The following is a 16322-nucleotide window of genomic DNA, read 5'->3' on the forward strand; positions in this document are numbered from 1 at the left end:
ATTCATATACTCAGTTCCACATTTGTAGTTCCCTAGAATGTCTACTAGGCATTTCAAACCTAATGCATCCAAAAGGGAATTCCTACCCCTCTTCCCCCAACAAACAACCAACCACAAACACTGTGAACCCCACATTCCTTACTTCTCTGGTAGTCTTTTCTGTCTTAGGAAATAGCAGTTCTGTCCTTTTTTCATTTCTCAGGCCAAAAACCTTGGAGGAGTCTTGATTCTATCCTTTCCCTCTTTCCCCTCATCCAGTCTGTCAGCAACTCCTGATAACTCTTTTTTTATCCAGATTATGACCACATCTCGCCGTCTCTACCACCATACCCTGGTCCCAACTACCATCATTTCTTAGCCACCAATTTTCACTTGGATTATTGTAATGGCAACCACTTACCTGACTTCTGTCCCTGTAGTTTTGCTTTTCTGGGATGTCATATAAATGGAATCATACAGTGTGTAGCCTTTTGTGTTTGGCTTCTCGTGCAGCGTAATGCTTTTGAGATTCATCCATGCTTTTGAATGTGTCAGTAACTTGTTCCGTTTTTATTGCTGGGTTGTATTCCATTGTGTGGATACACCATAATTTTATAGGTTCAGCTGATGGACGTTTGGATTGTTTCCAGTTTTTAGTTACTTTGAATAAAGCTGCTATAAACATTCACACACAGGTCTTTGTGTAGGCACGTGTTTTCATTTTGGGAGGGGGCGGTAAATGCCTAGGAGTGATACTGCTTGGTCCTCTGATATATGCGCACTTAACTTTATAAGAAACTGCCAAACTAGAGTAGTTGTGCCAAGTCACACCCCAACCAGCAGTGTGGGAGTTCCAGCCGCTTCACACCTCAGCAAGACTTGATATTGTCAATCTTTGTGATCTTAGCCCTTTTAGTAGGTGTGCAGTGGCGAAGTGTTTTCCGTTGTCTGCTATAAGGTCCACATCCAGTTTTGATTTGTAAGCAGGCCTCAGTTTTGTGGAAGGCATTGTTTTCTGCTATCACTGAGTATCCTGACGGCCCCTTGGACAGCTCGTAGAAATTAGGTGATGTTTGTTCTCCTTGCTCATCTTTATCACGCCCTGATGCCAGGTCTGTCTCGTGGAGCTTGTTCTGTGTGTGGTCTTCTCTGCAGTCACGTTCGGGTCCCTTGCCTCCTTCTGGGCTGTGGGTGTGGGAGGGTTGCCCTCTGCCTGTGCCAGGGCACTTGTGGATGCTTATATATCCTTGTGTACTTCGCCTTCTCCCTGAAAGTGGTTCCCTAGGGCTTCTGTGACTTTTTTCTTTTAGCTTCGTCTTGAAGTCCGGCATTCCATCCAGGCTGGGAATGGAAAGTTGAGCGTGACGTCCTCTGAAACCCTCCCTTCTTGTAGAAGGGTCTGAGGTTTGGTTGTTTAAGCTGAGCAGAGGATGCCAGAGATAGAGTTTGAGTCAGCTCAGCACTAGCTTAGGCTCTCCTTTTCACTCTCCTGGTTCCTCCTTCCCTTTCCCCTCCCCCTCTGCCAGTTGTTTCCTGGGCTTTGTCTGAGATACACTGTACTGCTTTAGTCCCCGTCAACTACTGCCTGCTGAAAAAGTCAGAGGCGAGATGGAGGAGAAACCACCAGGAAGTTTCTGACAACCCCGAGCAGCCAGCTTCTGCCTCTGTGCTGATAGTTGAGGACAGCAGTAACCTCAGTAGAAGGGCATTCAGAGGCCTGCACCGAGCTGTGGGCTTGCAGCTAACTCAGTGGAGGAGAAAGGACCGGCCTGGAAATGCCTTTCTTAGATTCATCTTATTTGCCACCAACCATCTTTGTTTTGACTCATGTTCTTGGAATTGCCTGTGTTCTCTACTGGAAGAGATGTGCCAGAGGCAGAGCAGGTAACTGGTACTGAGTTATTCTTTAAATCTACTGTGGGGCTTTTGAAGGTGGGGTAAGTGACGGAGGTCTTACCAGTTGCTTTCCTTAAAGGGCCAGTACATCCTCTCAACTGGGGTGCTGTCAGACCTGAGTGTGTGCGTATACCCACTGAGAAAACTGGTCCCAGCGTTGCCCTGGGACCAGTAGGGGACCCAGACTCTTTCCTGTTGTTCTTTGAGCTGCCAGGCTGGAGGGTGCTGGTTTGATGAGGTGACGTCTGGGCTTGAAGCTGAGGGAAGTGGCAACTATGCTGACTTGCGTCTCTCAGAAAATCAAGCCCTTCCTTTCCTTCCTTTCTCAATTTCAAAACAGTTTTTGGGTCTTTGTTTTTAACCAAAAGCATCCAGTAACTGTCACTCTCCTTTAGGCTTAGATGTGGGAAAACTTGTGGGATTAGAGAAGGGTCTGGATTTGATATATTTTCGGGTGAGAGAAGACAGGAGTGAAAGGTCGGGGAGAAAATTGGGTGGGTGGTGCCCTTGCCGCAGGGCATCTTGGAACACGGGGCTGCCTCCCTTCTCTCCGATGTGATTGAAACTGTTCTTTCCCCTCGGGCAGCTATACAGTTTACGCTATGTGTATCCAGTCATCTTCAGCGCAACGCAACGAAGTTAGCGGTTCTTTTCCCCAGGGGATTGGGCCCTGCTATTAAAAATAATTTTTTAAAATGGTAACAGACCCCTCTTTCATCCCATATTGTTATTCTCCACATTATATTCCTTTAACTTCCAAACACCCAGTTCCGGGATCAGTCCCATGTTTAGCTGATTCTGAACCTCCACAGCTGAAGATTGGTGAAGTCTAACTTTTCCTGGAGTACGTCCTTGCGTCTGTGTCGGTGCCTCAGTGCTGTCCTTGTGAGCTGCTTACCACCTTCCAGCCAAGTACTGAGATACTTGTTACTTTGTCACAAGTTAAGATGGAGATTTGATGACATTACTTAGCTTTCTATTAAAAGTTCAGGAATGCTTGACAGAATTAGAATCAGATTCAGTCATTCCCCAGTGTCCTTTCCAGTAAGTCCCAGAAAAGCTTTTGACTAAATATTCAGAGCTCGTGTCAGTATCAGCAAAAACAGGAGGAACATTTAGAAATATGTTTGCTTGCGTGGTGGTGTGTTTAAAAAGGCACCCCTAAGGGGCTCCCCTGAAACGTGAGCCTGTATTCGAGCTTAGAAAGAGAGAAGTTGGCAGGGCAGGCATGCGTTATTCAGCCCTATATAGTATTTCAGGCGGAAGCCGCTGTTCCTTTCCCTGTGCATTATGGTAATGACATTTCTAAACCACTCATCGTTAATACTGATTAATATTTTTAAAGTTTATCGTCAGTATAGAATTTTCTGTGGAACTTAAGAGTCATAGTTCTGTAAGTGCTTTATTTTTTATGTTTTAGAAATATTAATTTCATAAATAGCCATAAATGCATTGAAATAAAAAGAAAAACACTTTATAAAAGCTTTTCATTTCTATGAAACAGCTTTAATTCTAGTAACTAATAGTAATATTGGGAGTGTACTGTGTTCAATTTATCTGTGAAATTAGAGCAGTGGTATTTCAGTTGGAGACTGTGGATACCGAAGCTTCCACAGAAGTACGTAAGAGATTCTGCACCCACTTTATTATCATTTCAATTTTAAGGCCTAGTTTATTTTATAATATATTTTTTAAAAACATGTACATTCTAATGTACTAATTTCCTATTGGACATCACCAGAACAAAGTTTCTCCATCATTTTTGTGTATATATATTTATACTGCTTATAAAATGTACACTTGATTAAAAAGGTGAAGATTGTCTCTTCTGATCTGTTTGTTTTTTTTTTTTTTAATTGGAAGTGTGTATACTCTTGCAGAACATACTTCTGAACATCGGTCCTGTGCCTGAATTCTAGGCAAGGCTCCGTTGTATGGGATCAAGCGCTCTTTCTATAATAGTGAGTGGGCAACATATATATGTGTAAGTGATAACATTTGTAATATTGGCTTAGTGTGTACTAAAGTTTTTTGTGCTTATTGTCTCACTTTTCTATTCACATATATTATAAGGAATGTACATAGCTTTTAGGTATTGAAGGTATTTAACTTTGAAGCAAATATTTCTGCTGTTCTTTCAGGCTTGTCTATCAATTTATTTGAATAATATTCTGAGATTACCAGGCAAACTGTAAAACTATTACGGTTTGTTTCTATTTGTATAAATCAGTTTATTTTTTAAAAGATTTTATTTATTTATTTTTAGAGAGGGAAAGGGAGGGAGAAACAGAGGGAGAGAAACATCAATGTGTGGTTGCCTCTTAAGCACTCCTTACTGGGACCTGGCCAGCAACCCAGGCATGTGTCCTGACTGGCAACCCTTTGGTTCACAGGTGGGCGCTCAATACACTGAGCCGCACCAGCCAGGGCTGTATAAATCAGCTTAATAGGATAGTTCTCTGCAATAAAACACAACATAGAAATAAATTGGATGCTGAGGTTGATACAGCTGTAATTAGTCTCTAATTTCAGTAAAAAATTACCTGATATTATTTGGTTTTAACGTAACATATATTTGAACCTCTAAAATTGATTTATGCTATTAAATACTGCATTTCTATGTTCCTTATATGTTGAGTTCCATATACGATTTGTTTGACAAAGGGCTCTCTTGTCAGAGTTGAAACCCACTATGCAGGTAGTTTCCGAGGTTCCTTTCAGCACCGCAATGCTAAGATACTGTGTTCTAGTAAATTCTCATTGATTGCATAGATTTTTTGTTTTCTTCCACCCTTAAAGTTGGTAACATCTTCTGTTTTGCTGTTAGAGTTGGAAGGGACCTTACTTATTAACTAGTCCAGCCTCTTACTCAGTTTTACCCTTGTCAGAAGTCATTCTTCCTTTGCCCAGAGGTCTCTGATTGTTGAACATACATTCTATGGACTATTCATTGTGTTGGTAACTGGAGAGTTTGTTTTTAAGCTGAAACTTGCCTTTTTGTAACTTATGTCCATTAGTGCAAATTTGGCCTAGCAAATATCAGTCTACTCTCCTAGGTGTCAGGCTTGCTTATATTTGAAGGCTATCCAGCCTAGCGACTTCCCTTTTCATTACTATGTATTGATTTCCTAATTCCTGATCTTTCTAGTGTTCCCTTTGGACAGTTAAATTGCTTTTGCTTTGAAAATGTGGCAGCTCTGTGTGTGTGTAGACAGGTAAAGGGAGCTCAGCAAAAACATGGAGGAGAAATCACTCATTTTTTCCTTCGCTTTTTTTCCCCTCTAGATGTTATAGGGTCCACTGGTGAGATCTGATCATACAAGTACATGGCATTTACAACTATGCCCCCAAGTCACCATCTCTTCTGCAGGTAGAAGCAAGATACAGGATGACATAGTTTTACTGAAGCCATATAATACTTACAAGAAAGAGCTTAGCATCTAGTATTTAGAATTTTAAATAGTTTTCAATACATCCTGTCCACACTTGCGTTCACGTACATTATCTCATTTCCCAAAATTCTTCCTGTTTTAGTTTGTCTTCATTTTTTTCTCTCTAGGACTGTTGAAATAATCTCTTTCCCCCCATTCTTTCTCGCCCCATCCCCAACAACCACCCCTAATCTGTAGCCAGAGTGAGCTTTCTAAGATACAGAGCTGTCTGTGACACTCTCCTGCTTAAAAACCCATTTGTGCTTCCCTCTGCTTTGAGAAGAAAAGTTCAAACTCTACAGCACGACACGAAAGGGTTTTCATGATGATCTGCCCCCTGCCTATTTCACTAGTTTCATTTCCTGTTTTGGCCTCACAAACACCTAGTACTCAAGCATCATTTAAACACTTGTACATCTCTACCTGAAATGCCTGTACCCTCTTTTCAACTGCACTACCTTGGTATCCGTCCTTCAAGGTAAGCAGTGACTGCCTCTGGAAAGCCTTCCTTGACTGAAATGAGATTTCCCCTTCTGTGCTCTAGCAGCGCGCTGTGAGCACTCCTTCAGATCGGGGTTGTCTTCTCCTCTAGCTCGTCTCTCCGTTAGTTAGATTCTGTTAGACTGTAAGATCTTTAAGGACAGGTGTTCTTCCTCATCTCAGTTTCTCAAGTGTCTGAGACAAAATAGGTGTCAGTAAATGTTACCTGAACTAATAAAGAAATTAAGATAACATTAGACATAAACTGTAGCAATTTAACTGTGTGCTATTCATTCGTGTATTTATAGGGCATGGCTTAGCCTAATGTTGGGTGCTCATTGTAGGTTAATGGAAGGATACAGAGTTGCCCTGTGTTTTACTTTATTAGTATCTCACGTTGAGGTAGTGTAAAAAGGAAAGGAGCTGTATAGTTACTTGAGAAGAACATTTGCATTTTTGTCTTGGCAAAAGGACAAAAGTTTTCCTCTCTAGGGTCTTGTTTTCTTTACCTGTAAAACAGAAGGGTTGGACAGTCCAATCTCTGAAGGGGTTTTTCCTTTTAAAGCAGCTCCACCACACTATAGATTCATATTAAACTTAAGAGCAGTTATAAAATGGCCAAACCCTGTACATCAATTATTATTGTCTCTCCTCCAGAGACCAGTGTGCCTTTGGATTTCTTGAACTTCAGCATAAGAATGATAGGTATTGTAGTTAAATTTTGTACTGTGAGATTTGGTGCAGCTTTATGAGATTTCTTTAAACTTCGATTCCTCCACTTACAACATCCTCTGTGCATCTTCTATTTCTATTATCTAAAAATCTGTTAAGTGTATAATAGGCACTCAGTAAATAGTTAAGTGGTTGGTCATATATGAAATATATCTTTGCTTAAATAACTAAAGCATTAGGTGTTTTAATTAAGATGGAATCTTTCCCTAGCCATCCCCCCCCCCCCCCCCGCCCCCTATTTGTACAGTGTGGTAGAAGGACCACTGAACTTGGAGTCAGAAGACCTGGGTTCTAAGTCCGGTTCTTTTGCTTACCATATGATGTTAGACAGGACACGTAGTTCCTTTGGACTTCAAATTTCCAATCTGCACGAGAAGAAAGACATTCTCTAATTTTCTGGGGTTCTGACAGTGTGACCATGTAGCTCATGTTTGGATGAGGAATGGAATTGTGTCTGAGAGCAGGCTGGGAGTCTGGGGTCAGACTGCCTGTGTGTTCATTCAAACTCTTGCCTTTACTTGCAGAGTAACATTAACATGTTTGGTCCTTTGTTTTCTTATCTGTAAAATGAAGTTAAAGATAATGCATGGTTGTTTGGAGTTATCTCTTAGAACACATTCTGTACGTGGTGAGGACTGTAGAATTGTTTGCTGTCATTATTATAATTGTTTTAAACTAAAGACATCACTGAAAACAGTATTTCTGTTGTGGGCTGCCGGGAGAAAAATATGAATGTTTGCTTTTACAGTCGGGAACTAAGAAATGTACTAGAAGCCAATGTGGGGATGTATAGAAATATTAGTGATATATTATGAATCATTGTGTTGCATATTAGAAGGAAAGATTTCTGCATCAGCTTTAATATCCTTCAATAATGGGTGAGTTTGGCATTTTAAATATATAACTTTAATTTTCTGTGCTATTGTAAGAAAGCCAGTAGCTATAAATTCTCAGATAACTTAAAAAATTGTTTTTAATCCTTACCCAAGGGTATGTTTTTTATTAATTTCAGAGAGAGAGGAAGAGAAAGTGAGAGTGAAGGAGGAGAGGGAGAGAAAGAGAAGGGGGTAGGGGGGGCGAGAGAGAAAGAGAGAGAAAAACAAATCAGTTGCTTCCCATACGTATATATACGTACCCCTGACCAGGGATCAAATCTGCAACCGAGGTATTGGCTCTGACCAGGAATCAGACCCACGACCTTTTGGGGTATGGGGCGAGCTACCTGGTCAGGGCACTTCTCTGATACATGTGGAATACTGGTTTGCACCTCTTCCCTCCAGTGAACAGTTTAAAGATCTACAGGTAGCAGTCAGATTCTCTTTTGCCTTTTCTAACATCTCCGGACATCTAGTGACTATGAAATGACTGAAAGTTGAGTAAAAACAAAGGGGAATGCCTTGGATAATCACTATATAGGTTGGTCTCCTCTGGGTAATTTAGAGCTAGCTGACTGTCTTAATCAAAGTCCTCTCTGTTGTCAGCAGCAATTTCTCTTTTGATTCTCAGGACCACCTGGGAACCTGAAAGGAAGGCCTGTCTCCTGGCATCTAGACTGACCTTGTCCCCAACACTGCCCCCTACTTTTCTTTCGTCTGCAGTACCTTCAGGCGAAACAGTTCTGCTTGATGCCAGGGAAGTGAGGAGAAGACAGGCTTTGGTTCATTTTCCTCAAACCTTACCCAGTAATGGTTATTTTGATTTTTGGAGACTGAAATTGACCCACATCTTTGTTTGGGACGTGCCCGAAATCTCTAGTTGGCCATAGTCAAGTATTTTTATTTCTTAACCTTCCCAGGGATATTTCACCTTCTTACATACATATCCCTTTTTAGTTATTCTGGCTTAGGTCCCTCTCAGAAACATCAGGGTATAACAGGAGATGTAGCTTTGGAGCTGGATAGAGGATATGAAATCTCGGTCGTTATTCAACCATTTTAAGTCTTAGTATTTTTATCTCTAAAATGGAAATGGTAATATCTTTGGTAGAGAGTTGCTGTTGGGATTAAATGAAATTATATGTAAAGTTTTTAGCACATTAAGCCCTGGCTGGTGTAGCTTAGTGGATTGAGCACGGACTGGGAACCAAAGGGTCACTAGTTTGATTCCCAGTCAGGGCACAAGCCTGGGTTGCAGGCCAGGTCCCCAGTGGGGGCCATGTGAGAGGCAACCACACATTGATGTTTCTCTCTCTCTCTTTCTCTTTCCCTTCCCCTCTCTGTAAAAACAAATAAATAAAATCTAAAAAAAAAGTTTTTAGCACATTATCTGTGAACTTATAGTAGAAGCTCAATTAATTTTATCTTAGGTTATTGAATGCCTTATAACTGTGTTCCCCCCCTTATAAAGACAAAAGACAGTCCCTGCATGTGAGGAATTTCAGTCTGATAGAGGAAAGTGTTACTAAATTTGGATAAAGAAATGTTTATCCCTTCCTATTCTTTCTTCCGTATTTCTTACGCATTTGTTTTCCTAGGACAATGCAAATTCTAGGAGGACCCTTCCTCTCCAGGGCTGACTAAGAAAAGTCTATTAAGAGGAACAGACTGAGTAGCGTTGTCACAGGTTATCAGGGTGACTGGGAGATTAGTCAAGGAGGGATAAAGTCAGCTGTGAGTTCCGTTATTAGTAAGTAGTAACAGGATTACTAGCAGTTTGTAGGTGGGAGGGATGCCCAGTAGGGAGTGAGGGACGCTGTCAGGGGACAGAAGCTGGTCACAGGGCTTGTTTAAACAGAATGGCCTGCTAGGCAGGCTCCTGTTTACTACTTTTCACTTGCAGTCTTTCAAGCTAGTTTCCAGAAACTTGCTTTCCTGGGTGCTGCCCCTCCCTCCCTGCCTTCAGGAACAGGATTGGAAGTAACATTAGCCTGAAGAAGTCATTCTATTTAGGGAGCTGGAGCAGAGGGCCAGTGATTAGGCCCTTATCTGTAGTGGGGCCTTTCTGAGTGGTGTGGGGCCAGGATTGGGGTGTCTGTCCTGACATGGACAGAGGCTCGGCTTTTCTGTCCCCTGGTTGGGTCAAAATTGTGAAGCGATAGATGGGCCGGGCCGTCTGAATGAAAAAGGCCTCATTGTGTTTCTTCAGCATTCCAGTGTCTGGTACAATTAGCCAAGACTCAGAAAACAAGCAAGCTGCCTTCCACTGATGGATAAAGGGATTTCTGGCACAGCTGAGTTAAGTGCGCTGATTTCTAAGGCAAAGCGGGAGGATCTGGGAAGAGAAAGAGGTCTTTGGGGTGACATTCCTGGTTGGATGAGGGGAAGGAATGGAGCAACAAGCAAATGGTATTTTTTAAGTTGATGAAATGGGCTGTGTAATCTACCTGAAAGGCTGGCTGGAGCTGGGCAGCTCTTGTAAAGAAGGTGGAATCGTTGGGGAGAGATTGTGACTCTTCCCTTTGGGCAGCTGCAAATGTGGAGAACTGAAGCTCCCTTGGAACTCAGGAAGCTGTTGGCAACAGACAGTGTATGGGCTGGGTCCACTAGGGTCTCTCCCACTGTGGACCTTGTCAGTTGGTTAACACATTATATGTACTTCTGCCTGAGAAGAGGCAAGCCCAAGGAGCGGTTGTTGGGCAATGGGTGCACTGTTCCTGACTTGGCAGTCAGCCATTCTACCTCACCAGCTCTCCTACAATTGTCTAAGTTTCACCAGGTCACAAGCTGCTTCTGCTCTGCAAACCGAGGGTAAACCAAAGACCGACTTCTGCCTGCTGAGGTTTACTCCCTAAATAACTTGGCTGTACTTTTACATATGAAGCTGCCACCTCTGCTGTTGGTCTGAAAACACTGAGCTGGTACTACTTTTGAATAGTATGCTATTTGCCTGAAGACCTGGACCCAGTTTTTGGAAATGCCCTAGGGAGGAGCTTCCTCTCTGACCTCAAGGCGGGAAGGAGGTCAGTAGGAAGTGGTGGGTGGAGCCACTTCTCTGTACTTCTGCTGTCTGTCTGTTCATCGAACAGCCCTTTGGCTGCCTGTCTCTGTTCACTTTGAAGCCTGTTTTGAGGAGCTGCAGAGGGGGCACAGGCAACTAGCTGGAAGTTCTTTGGGACATCCTCCTCTTAGGTGAGGTCAGCAGACACAGGGGTGCCATGTGGCCCAGTTACCAAGATGAGCACAAGTTCAACGCCCACCTGGTTTGTCGCATGTGCTGTATGGGTTAGTATGTGAAGTTTTTTTCTCTTCCTGGGCCTATGAATCCTAAATAGCCCTTGCTCTCATTGACTCATAGGATTGCATGGGCTTTGAAGCCTGGTAGGCTTCACAACCTTTGGGCGTATTAAAGCGTGCAGTGGCATAGACTGGGGTGCCCTACTTCCTGGGGAACTTCTTAAGCTTGTAGTGACTGGCAGTTAAGAGCCTAAGCTTTGGGTGTGGGGCTTTTTTATAGAGACTGAATTCATGCTAATGCTTCTGCTGGTATCAGGAAGCCACTTTTAAGTTTAAGTTGCCTAGTTCTGAAAGTGCAGGGTGTATTTTTAGCAGAAGTTGGTTGGTTACGGAGTCTACCTCTGAGCAGACATGGGTGACAGAGGGGGGAGCGGTAAGGGAGGAGTCATGACGTAGGTTTCCTCTTTGGAGCCCGTTGCTAATTCTCTTACATTTACTCTTTTCTGCCAGCAAAGAGGAAGGGGGAAAGCCTTGAAAGTGGTCTGAGGATGAGACCTAAAGAAGAGTTGGAGGCTAGGGGAAGTCTTGTTTGCTGTGGCTTAGATCTCCCTTGATAAAGGAGAAGAGTTCATTTAGATATGTTCTGTGACCTTGAGCAAGTGGCCTAACCTTTTTGGCCACAGGTTTCCTTGGCTTCCAACTGTAGGATGTACAGATTGGTGAAATATCAAGTCATCAATCCTGGGTAAAATAAAAAGATAAGGAAAATGCAGTGTGCCTTTCATAAGGCTTAACTTACTTAAAGAACTGTCCTTTATTTTGAAATTGTCCTTCCTACTTTTTTGATAATAAAATGCCCTTTATTTTACAAAAAAAATTTGTTCTTAGATGGTGGTTTGTTTTTTATTTTTAAAGATTTAATTTTTAACTTTTACAGAGGGGGAGGGAGGGAGAAAGAGAGGGAGAGAAAGAGAAACATCAATGTGTGGTTGCCTCTCGCATGCCCCCTACTGAGGACCTGGCCCGAAACCCAAGCATGTGCCCTGACTAGGAATCGAACTGGTGACCATTTGGTTCACAGGCCAGCACTCAGTCCACTGAGTACACCAGCCAGGGCTGGTAGTTTGTTTTTCAGATGTCTTTATTTAGCAAAAGAAAAAGTTGAGAACCTTATTATCTAATTTATTTTGAATACTTACTGGTTTGTGAAATATAAGTTTGAGAACTCCTGGATTGATAATCAACTATCTTTTGATTGTATATTCTGCATCTCTAAAGCAGGAACAAATTGTGACCCAAATAGCCAGATTTTCCCTAAAATTGAAATTCGCTGGAACCTCAGAAGCAGTCTCAGAAGGAGAGTAGCAGAGCTAGGGTTCTGATCCTGCCTCCTGACTATCAGACACCAGTACTGCCAAATATTTAAGTGCTTCTTGAGGGGGGGAAAAAGAAACAAAAACCAGGTACTGTAATAATGCTTGAGGCACAAAAGGGAAAATTTCATTCAGTTATGGCCACATAGTCTAGCTTTTTACCTTTCCAGTAGCATTGAGCTTTCCTCCCTGGGATCTAGAGGAAAGAATCTTCTGCATCTGAAAATGCTTGGAGGTAAAAGGGCCCCTTTTCTGTAATCAACAGAGAAGCGTAAAGAAGTCTAGAATCTTTATTGAAAGTTTCGGGTGAAAACATACCTGCAGCTCACCCTACTTCATTGAATCTCCTGGAAGAATCTGATGGTTAAGAAAATGGACTTTGGCTTCAATCGTCTGCGTGGTGCTCCAGCTCTACTACTTAACGTACAGGAACTGGAAAAAATTGCTTAGTCTCTCTGTGCCTTGGTTTCCTAATTTGTTGAAAGGAGATTAAAATAGACCCTAACTCATAAAATCATCATCATCATAAGGGATAGAGGATATTATAGCACTTAGCCCAGTGCAAAGCTCCCCTTGTGATTTTGGTATGACTGGTTCACAAACTGGTATTTGGGAACCATTGACCTAGTCCGAACTGTTCATTTTGTAATAGAATCTTAGACTCAAGGTGGGGAGATGAGTATCCTATAAGGAGATGAGTAAGAACCAGAGGCCAGGAAACCCAAATTCTAGACTTGATTCTGTCCCCATGACCTTGTCTATGTTCTTACGTCTCTCTTGACTTCAATTTCTTCATCTTTAATGTGATTTCTTGAGGATTATTAAATTTCTTTATGTCTTTGTATCTGTGGAGCACTTAGTTTTCCTGAATGTGGTACTCTAATAAACACTCCAGAAACCATTGAGCTTTTCTCCCTCTTTCCTTCTCTTATATTCCTCTCCCTCCATCTCTGTGGTTCTTTTCTTTTGCCACCATGCTTACTCCTGGTATATTTCTTTAACTTATGTCCTGTACTCTTAATGCCTAATAGTGCAAATAACTACCATTAATAAAGTTCAGGTTTTCCTAAGAAATAACATCAAATTTTAATTTTGCATTGAAGTGTCTTGATTTATCACTTCCCCAAACTCCCAAGTCCCAGTTCTATGGAGACATTCTAAATCTGCAGCAACCCTTGGTGACAGACGCCTTTAACGAATCCATATTGTAGTTACAGCTCGCACCTCTCCCCTTCCCTTCATTATATAGGGTTGTATTGTGTTGCCTTTGAATAATTTCATGGTGGCAGTAATGTTGGGGTTGAAAGTCCATGAGAGACTGCGATTTGAATCTCAATTCTGCCACTTACTGTGTGACTATGGGCAAATTATTAAGAAGCCTTTCTGAGCATCAGTTTGAACTATAAAACAAAGATAAATGGTGTGTCCTTGATAATTGTGAGGATTAAGTCAAATGCTAAATGAGACAGGCCTTGTATAGCGCCAGACACAGAGTAAACACAGTATATATCTAGGTCAGTCTTACCTCCTAAAGTTGACTTATGTACTTCTGAGGAAGGAATCATTTATAACGATGGTGCCATTATACATTATTGGCGAGGCAATTTGTTTGATCTCCAATTCATCCTATTTTCTCTGGGCTTACATTAGTGGTGGGAAGCTCCTGGGTTCACATGTGGCAAGAACTTAGGAAACTTATAACTGTAGAAGGGATATCCGAATGGAAATCCCTGCTCCCTGCTGGAAAGCAGTCTTTTAACTATTATTTGAGAATATTTCTTAGTCTGACTTTGAAAATACCCTCTTAAAGTGTCCTGGTAGATAATACCTTGGCAGATAATGGGCTGTCAGTAAGTATATTTGTTAACTGAATGAGTATCCTTTGAGTGCCTACTGTTATCCTAAATGTTGATACCTAGTGACATTTAACACATGGTTCTTGACTCCAAGGAGCTAAAAGTTCAGAAAGATAAATGAGATTTACATACAGAGATATCTAATAATAATTTTTACGTGTTGGGTGTCTAGTAACTTGAATAAACACAGGTATCTGTAGGCATCCGGAGGTGCTGGCATGGCCAGAAAAGTGTTGAGGAAGAAGTGGGGCTTCAGAGCACCTAAAGAGGCTCTAAATTAGATAAGTCAGGGAGGATAGATACATATTCCAACAGTGGGAAGAGGGTGGACAAAGACAAGAATGTGGAAGTTAAGTTTGGAAACAATGAGATCAGAAAGATCCTAGCTGACTCCTGCAGGGGAGAGTCTAAAGATAAAGTTATGAGTAGATAGGTTGTAGGTTTTTTCTGGTCTGAGCCCAAGTCTTACCGGTATCTCCTCCAACCACCGAACACATAGTGAATAAAAAGTGGAATTGAGTTTCATAGGGTTGTAACGGGCTATGGAAACTAAGGAGTTGGACTTGCTCCTCTGGTCTTCTAGAAGACACTAAGGGCTTTTGAATAGAGAGGTGATATGGGCAAAGTGGTAATTTGGGAAGATTTAGTGAAATAGTCTATCTGCTCAACTTGCCACAACCTCAGCTGTTACCTGTCAGCCTCAAATCTCTACCCTCAATTCTGACTGCTCTTCGCACCTCTACCTAAGGTTTCAACTGTCTGCAAGAAGGTCCTGAAACCTCATTGTTTTCCTCTGCTTCATCTAACCTACTCCTTACCCAGTCCGTGCCTGCTATTTTCCTTATCTGAAGGTACAACTAACTCCTTCCTCCTAGTAGCTCTAGAAATTATCCTTTTGCTGAACACATCTAGTTGATAGTTAAGGGCTGCTGTTTCTGCCCCTACATTGTCGTGCAGATCTGCCTGTCCTCTTTACATTCCTACTGCCTGTGCCCTGTTTCAAGGTCTTAGATTTATTTCTTGGTTGTCACAGGAGACTCCTAACTAGTTCTTCTTTTTCTTAGTGGCTTTCTGCGGCAGTCTGGCCTTTAGTCCAGGGCCAGCTTAATCTTTCCAAAACACCCTTTGGTTCAGAAAATTTCAATGGTATCTATCCTTTTATCTGCTGAATTAAGTGCATACTCTTCCAGCTTCCTAGAGTGATAGGACCTCAAGTAACCTTGCCAGCTTCCTTCTCATTACATTGCTAAGTGTACACTGTGCTTAGCTACACCATTTCCTAAAACACTTTTTGTGTACCTCTGTATCTTCAAATTGCTGCTCATGCTTTTTCTTCAGTTTGGAATTCCCTAACCCCTTTTAGGCTGCCAAAATCCTATTTGTCATCCAAGGTTTAGTTCAAACACCATGCCTTTCATGAGTTCTTCTACTCCTCTGTCAGAATTAATCAACTATGTTTATCAGCATGATTTGATGCAGCTTATTTGTTTGGTGTGTTATTTGCTTGGTGTTTTTGTTAATTATTTACATGTTGGTCTCTGTCACTAGATTGTAAACTTAATGAGGTCAAGGAATAGGTCTATTCTGATTCTCTTTCTCTTTTCTGTCAGCTCAGGTATGTTGTTTTTAGATTTCCAGGTGGTTGGTGCTTCTTGGGGTTCTTGAACCACTTGTGATTTTTCTCTGCCCTTCAGGGAAACAAGCAAAGGCTGTTTTCTCATTTGCTTTTTAAATAATACGTAATGCACTGGAACAGTGTTGTAGGCCGTGTTGCATCAGAACACAGAACTTTGTGCCTCAAATGTGGGCTTTCATTCCAACCCTGGGTCTATTCTTTAATTGCTCCTAATAGAATAGAGCAGATAAACTAGTGTATGTAAAGGATGGGAAAAGCTCCTAGAGGAGGCGATAGTTGAATGCTGAAGAATGAGTAGTCAGTGAAGGGGGGAAATATATTCCACGCAGAGGGAGCAGTAACTACAAAGGCAAGATTGTTCAGCAAGGCTGGAAGTTAGAGTTTTCATGAAAAGGTTGAGAGAGATGAGTGGCAGGCAGGTGTCCCATTATATAATAGGTCTTAGATCCCAAGCTAAAAAATTTTAATATTGTCCTGAATGGAGGCATCAGGCTTCGGAATCAAATAGAGCTGAGTTCAAATTTGACTTTATTACTTACCTTGTAATCTTGGGTGAGTTACTTAAACTCTTTGGGTTTTATCTTTCCAGTAAAATAATATCTATCTTTCAGGGTTGTTGAGCATTAGAAACAATGTATGTAAGGTGCTGTTAACTATTAATATTATTGGGAGGGTAAGGAGTCATTGGAAATTTTAAGGTGGATGGTAACAAAGATGAGTCTTATCAGAAAGATTGCTGGCATCCTTAAGGGTGATGTCTTAGTTTGAGCTGCTGTAATGGCTTAAACAACATTCAGTTATTTCTCACAGTTCTGGAGAATGGAAGT

The 16322-nt window shown here is 41.7% G+C and overlaps 1 protein-coding gene across 17 annotated transcripts in view; it reads left to right on the top strand.

Moving 5' to 3' along the window:
* MACF1 (microtubule actin crosslinking factor 1) overlaps positions 1 to 16322 on the top strand; it is a 320700-nt gene that overhangs the window by 101306 nt on the left and 203072 nt on the right. The window contains exon 1 of one of the 17 annotated variants that reach the window (XM_053920915.2): positions 1437 to 1863. The exons of the other annotated variants lie outside the window; for them this stretch is intronic. Within the exon in view, the coding sequence (XP_053776890.1) occupies positions 1755 to 1863 (109 nt within the window). The 5' untranslated portion in view covers positions 1437 to 1754. Of the gene's footprint in view, positions 1 to 1436; positions 1864 to 16322 lie in introns of those variants that run through there. 17 annotated transcript variants of the gene reach the window in all.

This window comes from Desmodus rotundus, chromosome 3, assembly GCF_022682495.2.
Source record: "Desmodus rotundus isolate HL8 chromosome 3, HLdesRot8A.1, whole genome shotgun sequence".
Lineage (NCBI taxonomy): Eukaryota > Metazoa > Chordata > Mammalia > Chiroptera > Phyllostomidae > Desmodus > Desmodus rotundus.